This window comes from Anarrhichthys ocellatus, unplaced genomic scaffold (assembly GCF_004355925.1).
Source record: "Anarrhichthys ocellatus isolate YVR2014 unplaced genomic scaffold, GSC_Weel_1.0 scaffold17, whole genome shotgun sequence".
In the NCBI taxonomy this organism is placed as follows: domain Eukaryota; kingdom Metazoa; phylum Chordata; class Actinopteri; order Perciformes; family Anarhichadidae; genus Anarrhichthys; species Anarrhichthys ocellatus.
In genome coordinates this window covers 6,939,944-6,954,866 of record NW_022280047.1, presented here as the reverse complement: position 1 = coordinate 6,954,866, position 14,923 = coordinate 6,939,944, and the positions used below count along the sequence as shown (strand labels likewise).

Genomic DNA, 14,923 nt, shown 5'->3' with positions numbered 1-14,923 from the left:
CCCAGTACACCTGCCATCCTGCACACACACACACACACACACACACACGCACACGCACACACACACACCTGTCACTGGAGTTACGATCACCATCCCATAAAAGCACTGTTTTGACAAATGAATCTTTGCGAATGGTTGGACACACATGTGTCTGTGTGAGTGTTTGGGAATCCATTTAGCATTAAAAATAATAATACAAATTACAAGAGTTACACACATTTGTATATAGTGCAGTTTTTATGTCAGGCTATTTGCAATTATGTTATGTTAGAAAAATATTCTGTGAATCTCATTCATCAATGCATAGTAAGTTTCATAACTGATCATTGAAACCTAGAGCTAGTGTACTCTATCTATAGGAAAAAAGAAATTGAGCTCATCATAGGAAGACCATATACTCACACAGCAAGTATACACAATGCAGTGGCGTGCACATTGTTTGCAGACTCTGCCATAGTGACGCAAGAAAAATCCTTTCATCAAAGTAGGAGCAAATACAGCTGATTCAAAGGCACACAATATACATGCTCCCACAGCAAATGGTTGCTTGGTAAAACCATGGTGACCGTGACTGAGGCCCCTCTGCTGGATTCCCCCACCCCCCCAAGACTCAGTTCACTGCCCCCCCAGAAAGAGCCTGCTGAAGTTTACAAGACTACCGTGACTCACACTAGAATCTCCACAGACTTCCTGGTGGTCAGCCCTGCGTGTTTCTGTGTGCATCTGCTTGTGTCAAGAAGTGAGTGTGTGGTGTGGTGAGATAAGGATGCAGGGGAACCACACCCATTCACTAACTCAGACATAAACAGGTACAGTGCACACGCATATACCAGGGAAAAAACACACGCACAAGGAGCAGCCTAAATATGTTCTGTGGTAATTCCACTGCTGCGTCTTGCTGGGCGATTTAGATAAATGTGTCCCTCTGTGATTATTCCCATGGAGAGTGGACAAAAAAGAAGCGAGCACATTAATCATACTGTTTGGAGCAAAAGAAACTAACAATAACCTGCTCAGCAGCTTCCTGGTTAACATTAGCAATATAATCACGCTGTCGTGCATGAAACTGTCCTCAGGTTAAGACAGCGCAAGGTTCAACTCCCCTGTCCCCGTCTTTATCCCAGCCTTTCTGTCCTGTTGCCTTCCTTCCCTTGTCTCTCCCTTTGCTTCTTACATTTCTCTCTCCCCCTCCTCCTCGCTTGCCTCCTCTGCTGGTGCTGCAGCAGACAGAATGACGTCATCACCCCCTCACTGGTGGACTGCAGTGTTCGAAAACTCAATGTATATGTGTGCGTGTGTACGTATGCACGAGGAGGCATGTCTGAGATCAACATCCCGGCCACCAAGATCCTCTGCAGGGGACGACTAGACCTGAAAACTCATCATTTTCACAAGAGATTGATTGTGTGTGTGTTTGTGACAGTTCTGAATGGAATCCGATTGAGTGTGTGTGTGTGTGTGTGTGTGAGAGACGGGATAAGCAAGACAATGTGAGGCATGAATGGGAGAGTAGAAAGACTCTCACGGTCTTAAAACTGTTTGTGTGATGTAATTGCAAAGTTCAGGATTTGAGAACTCGCTGTTAAACTTCTAAATTGGGCTTAAAAATGGCTGTTTGGGATACCATCTCTCCATCTAAAGTAAATCTTTGTGTAAACCGCTTCCCTTCTCTCTCTGAGGTACAGATACTGTAATAATGCACTGGAATCACAGTAGCCTCAGCAACAGAGCATGTGTTTCACTGTTTATCATTATGTCATTATGATTCTAGCAAAGGATGCAGTCTACTGCTATGACCCACCATTCCTAGCACAACAAATGATTGCTTTATATATATCTTGACATACTTCACCACAACTACCATTACTATTTCCTTATAGATCAAGCAGAAATAGGCTCGTCAGAAGTTCTTAACCTTTTTCTTTATTATTACTTGTGACCCCTTATAATGAAGCCATATCTTCTTGTCCCGGTGAGGGCCTAACGCAATCCAGAGACAAACCCTGGAGCTCTTCCACTGACTGTCAAAGAGATACTCTCTCTACGAAAGATCCAGGGTGATTTTACTTTGACATAAAACTATTATCTGCTGAAGAGAATCTCAGCATTTCTATTAAAACACAGACTCAGTGCCTCTCTCTCTCCCACACACACACACACACACACACACACACATATACACCACCAACAACATGAATTTGCAGACACAGCACCAGGTGCAAATCATAAATATTTTAAGTGCCACTAAAGCTATTTATACAGCCAGCAGAAAGGTGAAAATAATGTGCCCATGTATGTTCAGAAGTCCTGCTCCTTCACTTGCAATCATTATAAACTTTAAACAACATAAATTGTGGCAAGCACACCAGACTCTGGATAACGTCTGCTACCCGCCCCCCACGCTTATATCAATATCTTGATGTATTTAAACTAACGGTTTCTATACATAACACTGAACAACGGATATGGAAATTACTGCAGAGTGCTTAAACAGCCATTTCGTCACTCTTTTTCTGCTGACTAGCATTTGTCCTAGAAATTGATTTTTCTCTCTCTGTCCTGTTTTTTTTTTCTCCCAGTCCTCCATCTCTGCCTTCATCTCTCGGGCTGCTTGAAGAGGTTGAGCAGGCAGCCGGCTGTTTACGGCTACAAAGACGTAGTAAGTGAGACCAGTGGGATCGTTCAGCTATGGACACATTTACAGGAAGCAAGCGAGCGGGTCACTGGGATGAAGCTGTTGCATTACCCCACTCAACACTGTCTGTCTGTATGTAAATCTCTCTGTCTGCCTGCTTCTATTCCCTGTATGTGGCAAAGCGTCCTGTTCCATTTTTACTATTTACTTTCTCACACTCTCAGCCTCCCCCTCTCTACATCCCACTGTTTGTCCCTGCCGCACTCATTGATTGTCTCTTTATATCTGGCCCTGCTGCAGCCTCTGCGCCTGTAGATGAGATTGTCATGGTTAGCGTGATCTTTTGTGGCGGGGACAAAGACGATGAAAGCCATAGGGAGGAGATAGGGTCTGGAACCTATGGAGGATAGGATCAAGATATGGTAAACATCCTGTGTCTTACTGCACACAATTACACAAAATATAACTGTCTGGATGAATAGAAAGAAAATATAATATGCCCAGATCATGGACTGATGTGAAATCTATGAGCTTTAAGTCTAGCGCTGCAAAAGTAAACATTAAAATGCACTCTCCATCTTATCTGCATGGTAAATTGGATGAAGCTTCAGCTTTGCGCCTATTAAAATAGCAACAGAAAACCCAGTGAATGCTCAGTGGTGGAGGTAACCAAGTACATTCATTCAAGTACTGCACTTAAACAAGTACTTCAAACTTTTACTGGAGTGTTTCTAATGTATGCTACATCACCCTACATTTGTACTTTTTTTACTTTATGTATTTGACAGCTGTAGTGACTAGAAAAGATTTTAACAAAACATGGAATAAGTTTATAAAATATGTTTTGTAATAGATTAAAATATCCAACAGTATAGGAAAGTAGTAAAAATAGCACCTCATTGACAAGCTACAACATTAAAATGCTATTTACATGTTAAAGCATCCGTAATATTAATCCAATTATAATACATATAGGCCTACAGTATATAACACCCATTCTGCATGATGAGTACTGATACTTTTGATACTTTTAGTGTGATACTTCTGTACTTTTACACACAATGAATTTGAATGCAGGACTTTAACTTGTGACTGTAACTGTATTTTTAAACTGCTGTATCTCTGCTTTAACTAAGGGATGCGATTACGTCCTCCACTACTTCTCACTGTTATTCTCACTTACACAAAGGTTACAAAAGTGAAAAAAAACAACCACTACAGACAGCATTGAACAATTGACTGCAGATCATCTTCAGGCAGATTAAAGCATAAACACAATAGGCACATTTCTACAAGTTGCATCATGTGGTAAACTGTGGTTGATACAAAATTAGCACTCGTACACATCCAGGCAGTAGGGCCTTGTGAGCGTGCGTCATGTGTTGCCATTACCTCCGCTGGCTCAGTAGATTAAACAGTCTATAGTCTTCAGTGAAGCCACACTGAAAGAATCTCATTAATTGACCCACTAATCAGTTTACTGACCTCTAGTTTACTTACCACAGCTAATCCTGGTTGACATCATACAATCTGAACATCAAACAGCGGAACAAATTAAGTCAAAAACAAGATTAGGGAGGAAAAACAGAATACGATACACACCCACACATGTACGCACTTACACTAATCTTGGACGCACACGCATCACAACCCTCAAAGGAACTCCCAGGCAATCAATCTCCCGCCCATGTTGCTTGGGGAGGTCGACTGAGTTTGATCAGAACAGGTTATGTTTGGGGCAGTAAGCAATGACTTGTTATGCGTTTTAACGCTCCATCACTTATAGCTTCGATTACAGCGATCACTGTCTTTTCAAGCAGGATCAATGTTTACATCTCCATGACCTGCATCTCTTTCTGTCTCTCATTCTCCTTTGTCACTATTAGAGCCGAGGGCATATTCAGGACTGAAAACAAGAACAAGCATTGAAAGCGGAGTTGGGGAGAAGCCTCCCAAACAAGTTTGTGCGGAGGGACGAAGAGAACAGGAATGGTACTTAGCAAACACAGAGCAAACACAGAGAGAGGTATGTGCCGAATAAAAAAAAGAGCTTGAACAAAATGGACAAAGAGCATACAGATCAATATTCATGTGTTACAGGCAAAGTGACTATAAAATAAATGGATTGTGAAAATGGGAACAAAGCCAGTTCCAAAAGTATTGTCCCATCACTTTCTGACGTGAAAGGATAACTACAGGCACCACTTGCAGGTGCACTACATCTGTGAAAGTGCAACACAGGATTTTCTAAGAGACGAAAACATTGCAAAAAAAGACAGCGATGCAATAAGAGTTGTAGAGAAGCGTACAGGTGGAAAGCGATAATATGAAGGGACAGAGAGAGTGACGAAGAGAATGAAGTTAGAAGAAGAGGAGGTGGTACTCACTCCAAAAGTGACGGTCTTGACTGGCATGCCTGTTGGCCCTCCACTCACTCTTTCTTACGTTTTCTGTTTCTCTCAAACACACAGCTGTCTTTTCTGTTGCCCCCTGTGAGTGCTGCGATACAGGGCACGCAGACCCCCGTCCAACGTAAACACGAACAGACACACACACACACGTACATACATATGCACACGCCCAGACACACACTTGAGTAAGCATGGTGGGTGGAGAGACTGGGGAGGGTGTGGGTCGAGGGGACGGGGGGGCCCAGGGGTTTATCTCTGGAGGAATGCTGCCTGTATCTAAAGACGCACATTTCACACACAGCCAAAAACAAATGGGTGCCCCACACTCTCACCATGGGTTTCATGACTACATTCTGGCTATTTTTTCCAATTTCACAAGCTTTACTCACTAGCTTTACTTCAAACTCTTTATTTTTTCCCCTCTTCCATCTCCATCACACTCCATGTTCTGCACTCCACCTCATCTATCCTTTCCACCTTTCAGGTTTGGTTGCACCACAAACACTCTGCGTCACCCCAACTTTATCCCTCCATTCTCCTGTCCCTTCTTCTCCACACGTCACGCCCATCTCTGTGTCTCCTGTATGTTTCGTGACAGCCAGACAATCATTTTTTTTCACGGACCAGCCGATACAAGAAACGCGCAGAGTTGCTGTGGAGAATGGGTGCGAGTTCTCAAAGTGGGACTGTTTCAGTCGGTGAGGTGACTTACAGTGACAAAGCGCCTGGTGGGGGGGTTGCTGCCACCGTCCCGTGACAATGGGCCAGACACATGGGGCGGGGGGGGGGGAGCACGGAGGGGCCAGCCTCTCAAAAGGTCCTGCCTCTTTTAATAAAGCGTCTGTCATTCCCTGGTTGAAAAGGCCTCCTTTTCTCTACCTCACCCCTCCTCTCTCCCTCTCCTGGCTAAATGCTGGGAAAAGCACATCGCTGCCAAAAACCATGCAGAGAGATAAATGCTTGTAGGAGAGGGAAAGGAGGGGACAATGTAGAAAAAAGGCTACGCACTTCTCAGCGCCACTGGACCGTGACCTGTGCAAAAACATCACGTGGGATGTCTCTCCTGTCCACAGTATTGAGTTTGGACAGTGATGAGAGCTCCACTGCCAAAGAATGTTGAGCAGGGGACTACGGACAATAATGTCCATGAAGAAATGACAAATTATCCCGTGGTTTTTGACGAAAGGGACTGCTATTCTTACCCTCTGACAGTAACCACCTTTGGCTCAGCCTGCATAGCATAACTTAACTCATCTGAGGAGAAGAAAGATAACTTATCAGGTCCTAATTGATAAGACCTCCTTAAAGTGGCACAACCATTAGCGATGACAGAGGTTTTCTCTGGACGTGTCAAACCTTAATGACTTAAAGTTCAAGTCACCCTCCAATCAAAGTGTGCTTTTGCTTTTTGTTACTTGACTTGGATGTTTGAGCTTCAGCGTGCAGAATGATGTATGTGCAGTTTGACATCAGAAGGCTGTTTTCATATTCATCTGCAGAATGGGGAGAGTGAGCTCCAACGCATGCATGCATGTGTAAGCATGATTTTGTGACTTGGCAACTCGTAGGGCAGCCAGTCGTGGTCCAACATGAGTAGTAGAGTAGGAGTAGATGTTCTTAAGAACACAAAGAACACAAACACCACAAATTATTATTCAAAGCAGAATATTTGTGATATATAATGTCTGGAGGGGATCTTTAATTTGAGAAATTTTGGTCTTTGGGCTCAATGAGGTTGCAGGTCATAATGAAGCATAGGCCACACTCCTTTCCTTGTAACAGGGTTGATTTAAGTTTGGGACAGACGTGCCCTCTGCACCTTGTGTCGAGCCCCTGTTGTTGGCAGGATAATGGGTTACAGCTGTCCACGTGTGCTGCTGGTGGTGGTTTATTGCCCGTGTCCTGATGTCTCAGAGAACAGAAACTAGAGTTGAAAAGGCAGGCGAGAAATTAACATAAATGCTGATACTGTGTCAGCTGTCTTTTTTTGGCGCGTCCAAATATGTGAACTAGGCAATTGCCGAGAGCAGCACTTTTGCAAGAGTGGCGAAATGTGGGACAACTTAAAAAAAAAAAAAAAAAAGCAATGTGAGAATTAGGAAATACTGCCGCATGTCTAAATGAGAGATTATCTTTGTTGAAAAAGAGAAGACTATTGAAGGAACAAGTACATTCGTTTGGGATTCGTTGTTAAGATACCTCGATCTCAGGTGTGTTAGCCAGGTCGACGGCACGCCTTCAAGTGTGGTACCACCTAACCAAGAAATTGCTAAGTTTCACCACTGACATTACCACCGTTGCTGTTCAGCGGAGGTAAAGATAACCGGGAGGGGACATATCATGTGCATTTCACCCTGCTGGACAAGGACCTCTAAAAGAATTGGCTGGAGACAAGCAAGTTCATTTTGGAGAAAGAAAAACACTCCCGGTACAAAATGGTTCTGTATTAGCTATTCTGTTTTCCAAAGAGAACAATGGTCAAAATAAAATATACTGTATGCTTTGACAATATGTGAGATTGTATGCTTTCATTTTGGCATAACGGCCCTCTAGTGGCAGCATGATGCTCTGTAGTATGAGTCTGCAGACACTTCACAGAGGGTATGGGCTGGATCGGGCTGATTACTGCAGCCCTGGCACAAAACTCAACACTTATACATACATAAATGCACACACACACACACACACACACACACACACACACACACACACACATACACACTTTCAACTCCTTATCCTGTGCTTCAGCTCCTCCTCACAAGCTACATTAAGCTTGCCTGGCCTCTGAACTGACAGAGGAGTGGTTTAGCAATAACGGCGGGGGTTAAAACTGTCTTCCCTCTGCAGACAGATTACACATCACACGTCATAGCACATTCACCGGCTCACCCCTATGTATACATATTATCACATACTCAGTACATAAAGACACCTCTACGTTTGCACATGCTCCTCAACGTGACAAAGCAAGACTGACCTGTTGAAGACAAAAACAGGGAGTTAGAAATACTTGGATGAGGGAGGAGAGCAGAAAAGATGAAAGCAACAGAGAAGAATGACAGCCGCAATATGTCAGCACAGAGCCAGGATGCCATTAATCTTTATAAGTGGATGGGTACAGCAGAGAAGGAAATACAGAGTGAAGATGTGCAGGATGAGAGTGAAAGCTGTGGACAGAATCTGTCCCCACAACTCTCCATGTCTCCCTCTCTTTGGTGTATGCAGTATCTGAGCACTCGCAGAGAACACAGACTCCATCATTTAAAAAAACAAGGATGTGAACCATCAGTCATAATCGGGCTAGAGTCAGCATCAGACAGGATCTCAGCAGCCAGACCATAATTCAATCTTTCTGGTTAATAGACGCAGAACTAAAGAGGTCCAAGTTTTCAGACTCTATTGAGACCTAATGTACTGTCCTGAAACTATGAGATACAAACTTCACAAGGACTTTACCTGCTGTCAACATGACTTTGTTAAAGTGGGACTTTATGCAGTTCTATGAACAGTTCAGATGAACAAAAACACCTTTTCGGTGGTTGGTTTTAAAAAGCGGAAAAATATAGATTACAGCTCAAATGTAGATTAGAGCCAGATTTTTGAGGCCAATATTGATTTTTGAATAAACCATTTAAGTAGGTTTGTGAATAGTTGTGGCCGCAACATTTTACTGGTAAAAAATGAACTTGTCAAACATCATAATACCACCAGTAAATGAAAGTTTTAAACAGTAAACAATAGTATCAATAACAAAATATAAACACACTTTATAAAATTCTGGTTTAAAAAATACTTAATTGTTACATTTCAGACGTTTTAAATGAAGAGATTTTCTTCAACACACTGTACAAACTCTACTTAACTATAATAAATACTGAAGCAAGTTAGACCGTTATAGGTGGGAGCATATTTATTGCCTCTCAACAACTCAACGCCGGTGGCTCGTAGCTAACAGTGCTAACAGCTCTTACAGTACAAACTACAGCAAACGTGCTGACAGAGCGGACGGCTCAATGTCATAATTTTGAGACGCAGCCAGGCTCATGAATATATTCCATTCGATAGTATTTTTCTTAACAAATGTTGTGGGTGTCCCTCTGCATTATATTGTTGTGCACTAGATTTTAAATCTGTCTATATGCCAGCCTACAGTCTGTCATTACCATTTATACCGAGACAGTAGCAAACATTTGTTTGGGCTTGCCTCAGTGCAGCGCCAGCCTCATTTCTGACCATAAAGAGCGGAAGCGGTGAGGAAACAGGCCGGGAATGAAAAGATGAAAGAAGAGATTGATGGAAAGAGAGCTCTGGCTCAGTGACAACTGTGCTGATAAATAATGGTGCCTGGGGTGCTTCACTGAACTTGTGCCTCAGTGGATGTTTGTACAGTATCTTCTTGTTGAAAGTATGATGGCATCTTCATCTGCACAGCATTGCTGAGTCAGACCCCGATTTCTCTCTCACCTCCCTCCCCCTATCTCTCTCACACACACACACACACACACACACACACCTTCCATCATCATGCTATCTAGACTGAAGAGGCTCAGTGGCCGTCTGCAGCAAAGACGGACCTGTACGGTCTTCAATGCATAGTCAGCTCTTATACAAATAAATACATTTTTGATGCTCCTTTCCACTCAAATATTTCATATTCGCTGCCTCAGGGGCCAGATGCTGAGCTGCCAAGTGCATCTAAGATTGACGTGTTAATAAATATTAAATATAAGCAATTAAGGAAGATGCTCTCATAAGTCACTGCAAGGGCAGTTAAAAGAGAGATTATAAAACTGAAGTCAATTACTTCACTGCCTCGGTTTGCTTACTTTGATGCTGCCTCACACTTACGGATTCAAACACACACTCAAATGTAGATGCACTCACCACACACACATGTACGCTCATGTCAGCACACGCATTCACCCACAGTGCAGTACATGCAGATGCATAACACACACGCTTACTCCCATTCAACACACATATGCAGCTTACAGCAACCTTCCATATGCAGGCGTACAGTTCAAGCAGCAGTATACTCAAACTGAGCAACATGTGAGGAAGCCAAGTTGTGTTTCGTTTTGTTTTTAAGTAGGTGTGAAAAGCTGGCTGTCAGAGGGAAGTTTTTAGATTATGAGTCAGAGGCTTGAAGAAGAGATGGTATGAAACTCAATGTGAGCCGGGCGGGGCCTGAGGAAGTGATGTACAGTGTTTGGGCTGGTCCTTTTGCATGCCTAATAAGGGTTCAGGTTGAGGTGGGCCTTAAGCATATTTACCACCATAAAAAAATTGAATTCTTACCATACATTGATTACAATGCATACTGATCATTTTGTCCTCGTCTTATACACCCACCGCTCTGCAGCAGAATCATTTTGAATCCCCAACGTCAAATCTCACAGATTTGTTTGAGAAGTTAACTCTGAACTCCTGGTTATGGTTGGCTGCACTCTAATCCAGTATAAGATTTCCAGTTGCCCCACAGTACATGATAATGATAGCATCATAGACCGCTGGTATTGACCAACAAAACACCTTTTCTTTTAGGTTTAATTGTGGCTGCATGAAGATAAAATACTACCATTATGCCACGTCAAAATGTGCTTGAATGCCAGAAGAAACCTGCATACGACCTTTGACACTATAAAGTAAAAGCAGAAAGTCAATGTGTTGCCCCCTATAGGTGTTGCCAACAATCAAATTAAAACATAAAAATGACATAATGTTACACCTACCGGGCCCATAGATATTTACCTTTGCTGTTCTAGTGGTTTGTGTGGGAAAGTAGCCGTACAGGTTTAGATCATAAATGTCGAACAGACACGGTCCGTCTATAAAACACTGAGCAGATCTGTCCTGGCTATAGTTAGCTCAGACAGCTAACCAGGTCTTCATCACTGCTAATGCTGACCAGGTTGACATTTTTGGATGACTTGGAACTCTCCACATTTTACTCCAGCTGTATACACATTTGGCCAATCTCAGCAGAGAATGGGCACGAAAGATTGTCCATCGTGAAGGACTTTTCTACAGCTTTCAGACTTTCCGACCAGCACTTCTTTTGGAGTATACTTCAACCTTTACCATGCGCATTCACCTAAAACACATGCACATGCACGCATGCATGCACATTGATTGTCGCTCAGATTCTCTCCCTCTCTCTTGTTTTGTCACACAGAAACTCAAACCGATGATAACTAAAGTGTCTAAAATCCTAATTTTCGATAGAAAAACAACAACAAATGGTGCTTTTTTAAAAAGTGGGTTAAGTCAAACAATATGAATTGAAGGCAAATAAGTTGAATCAATATTAATAAAATAGATTTGAAGTGTAAAAGTTTAGGAAGGGTCACAGGTGAAAAAAGTAAAAAGTTTTAATCAGATTTTGAAAAGTGAAAAAGTGAAGCTTCCTTGAATCTTTGTGCTAAAGCTTGACAAGATACAATTGAGGCAGAAGTTCAATATATCTTCACATTGCTTTGAAAAAATTAAAATAAGTATTCTCCTGTCCAGTTTGAAATGGTAATATCCATATTTCATGATACAGTGACCTGCGTATAACAAAAGCATCACATTTTTCCTTTTATGTTTATCCTGTTATGGCCCCATTTCCACTCGTACTAGTGTATAACGTCTTGTACGGGGTTGTACAATTTTGCTGGTTTGCAGCTATAGTGTAATAGTGTTCAGTTACAGTTGATAAAGAACATGTTGACAGTTCGAAATGTCCACTTTTAAAGAATAACTTCAAGGAATTTTCAACCCAGTATAGTGAACCAGTTCTGTTGGTGTTTAGAAAGCCATTTAGGTTGTCGTTACTTTGGATGGCTCCATTGAAAGCATACTTTGGAGGCCAGATTATTCCCATGAGGCATCTCACTGTTGCAAAAAGCCAGAAAAGATCAGTTCTTAATGGGTCAGCAAGACGACGAGAATCCTGCTCTCCTGTCTTCCTCCTAAAGTTGGTATCTGGCCAACTGAGACATTATTACACGACTTCTGCAGTTTTGCACAATAGCAGTAAAGCCCGCTCCACCTTTAATCTGAATTATGTGAAGCTTGTATCAACAAGCCTGGGACAAAAATGAGGGTTACAATATTTTAATACGCCATGGCCTTTCACATGTAAATTAAACTCTGCCCCCCTAGCCGAAACAAATTACAGCCAACTGCTGGTGGCTGGACATGAATGGGCTTCCTAATGTAGTCTGCATCTACAGTGGGCTGGGGAGCAGCTGGAGAAGAGAAACTGAGACGGGGGAGAATTTATGTGACAGTGTAGAGTGTGAAAGTCTGCTTTTTTTTCATATGGAGTCTGCCATGCAGCCGCACTGTGACGAATGCGGCTTGGCTCCCCGAGCATCTGTCCCTAAGGATGCACCGAGGGGGTAATTAGAGCTGTGGGATGATAAGGGATATTCTCCAGTCCCACCAACTATTACTGGTGGCAACGGGGACAGGGCCTTTACACAGACCTTTGACATCTCACAATTCTGTCTTAAAGGAGGTGTTGGGGTGGGACAGGGCGTTTAATGAGGCGTTGGATTTTGTTGTAAACTGAATCAGCCCTCGGGGAAAGAGTCGTGGTTTGTGAGACCAGTTTGAGCATTTTATTTCACCGAGCTGCTGACTGCATTATTTTAAATGCTTTTCGACTCAGCAGGCTCCGACAGCTGAGAATAATAAAAAATTATGAACTTTGAAAGAAAACCTTTTTATTTTCCTTGCTTCCGCCATTTTCTATCAGTTATGACTGTTTTTTCCTCCATTAATTGCTGAGATCTTAGAAGGCAGCAACTGCTAAACCTGCTAAAACTAGGTCCAGCAGGGGAACAAACACGAGTGGTCAGACAATCAGGATGTAAACATCTTAATCAGTTTTATTTGAAAATTAAAACAAAGGCTATGTTAAAATAATGAATCAATCTGTCCATTGTAAACACCCATCACAGTTACCATACCAGGCTCCAAGACGGCGCCTTATTCATTTGATCGACAATTGCTCGCCAAGTGCATAAACCAAAGGAAGCTCTCTCTCTTCCTAGACTACATTGACATGCTGTCACGCATATTTAAAAAATAAATAAAAAATAGGAATTGACCTTGGTCGCAATTGGTATTGGTATCCTGTCGGAAAGTTTTACAGACGTCTCTTTTACAATGGTGGTCTATGCTAAAAATGTCTTTTGGACCATAGGGGATATTTTTGTTGCAGTGTTGTTGTTACCCACTGGGGTGAAATAGACAGCTGGACTGACTGGCGTCATCATAAATTGTGCATGGACAGTTTTCCTGTGCAATGGGGGATTAATAGTGGCTTTACTTTAGATAATCAGGTTTAAATATCAGCTAGTTTACACCTCTGTTTGTTGCCATCCTTTACCTATTTTTATTTATTCTGACACATTTTCTGTCTACAATGTGCTCTCATAGATTGAACAGATCGCTGGACCTACACATTACACACATTTAAAAGTTGTTTTACTAATTTAAAAGTTGAAATAAACTGCAGTTTTCCTTTAAGATGCAGGCCTGGGGCAGGGTAGGCACACTGTATCACTCTCTAGTAAACACTAGTTTAGGAAGCAGACACCCTGTTGCAGGGATTTAGATTAAGCTGCTGTTGTTTTCCACTGCTGTGTTGGCTACGGGCCAGTGAGGGGGGCATGGCTCTTCAGGACGATGTATCACTGCGCCACTCTTTTTCTCAGTCTCTGTACTCTGGGACATGCAAGGTGTTCGTATGTTTCACCATACTCCCTCTGTATGCACTGTAACATATATTCCCTTTCCTCACTTCTTGTCATGTTTAATCCACCAGTGAGTCCCACTTGCTTACCAGGTTGGTATTGTCTGGAAACCTGCAGAGCATTAAATTGTCTCAACTGCATTTAGTCTTTACTTCCAACAGGATGCTGTAAATAGTCCTAACTGACAGATAAAGACAAACAAATAGAAATGTCTTCTTTCACTCACTTCATTCACACAAAAGGTGAAAAAAAATTTGAAAGAAAAAAGGGAAAATGCACACGCATTCATGAGCATCACCGAGGGAAAGACAGTACTCCATATTGCTGTGGGTTGGGCCAATGGCCAGGGAAAACTATGCGTTTCCTCCATTCTGTGTTAAATGTGTTCACCCAATGTGTTTCCTTCCTATGTCCAAATGTTTTACTTTGTCAGCTGAAAACACCCTTATTGAGGTTCATTAACAGGTCAAGCCAATAATGCTCCAGAGCGTTTGGGATCAATATGGAGATCATGAGAGTAGGTTTGGGAATTTGACGTGAGAACAAGTGGGGGGGGTAGGATTTGAGGGGAAATCATCATGGGCAAAGGTCGTCTGGAACAAGTTTCCCAGCAGCTGTATTGCACTTAGATGATCTCTCCTCCAGAGAGTTGAAATGGACTCAAGATCATCTAGTAGATCGGTGCAATAAAACCTTTGGCAAACCCGTCCCTGACTGTTTAAAACAGATAAAACCTGAAAAAACACAGGCACAGCACAAGACCAATACACAACAGCCACAATACACAAACACAACACTGACACATCAAAGGAACCGGTAAAGACAGGCACAACGTCTACAGCAGAAACACCACAGTGGACAACACACAAACACAGACCGAAGCACAGACACAACACAGACGGGGACACAGACCGACATTCAAATCAAATACTAATACACAGTCTGAAGCCATGCACAGACGGAAATAAAGCATGCACACAAACACACTGATAAGAATAAAGAGGTCGTCCCCTAAAAACACACACACACACACATATCCCTCACAGACTTCCTCTATTTCCCTCACACTCTCTCTCTCTCTCTCACACACACACACACACACACACACACACACACACACACACACACAC

At 42.5% G+C, this 14,923-nt stretch overlaps 1 protein-coding gene across 14 annotated transcripts in view; it reads right to left on the bottom strand.

Annotated features, from left to right (window-relative positions):
- Nucleotides 1–14,923, bottom strand: part of ank1a (ankyrin 1, erythrocytic a) — a 77,593-nt gene that overhangs the window by 36,876 nt on the left and 25,794 nt on the right. The window contains exon 2 of one of the 14 annotated variants that reach the window (XM_031856397.1): nucleotides 5,023–9,559. The exons of the other annotated variants lie outside the window; for them this stretch is intronic. Coding sequence (XP_031712257.1) covers nucleotides 5,023–5,049 — 27 coding nt within the window. The 5' untranslated portion in view covers nucleotides 5,050–9,559. The remainder of the gene's footprint in view (nucleotides 1–5,022; nucleotides 9,560–14,923) is intronic. 14 annotated transcript variants of the gene reach the window in all.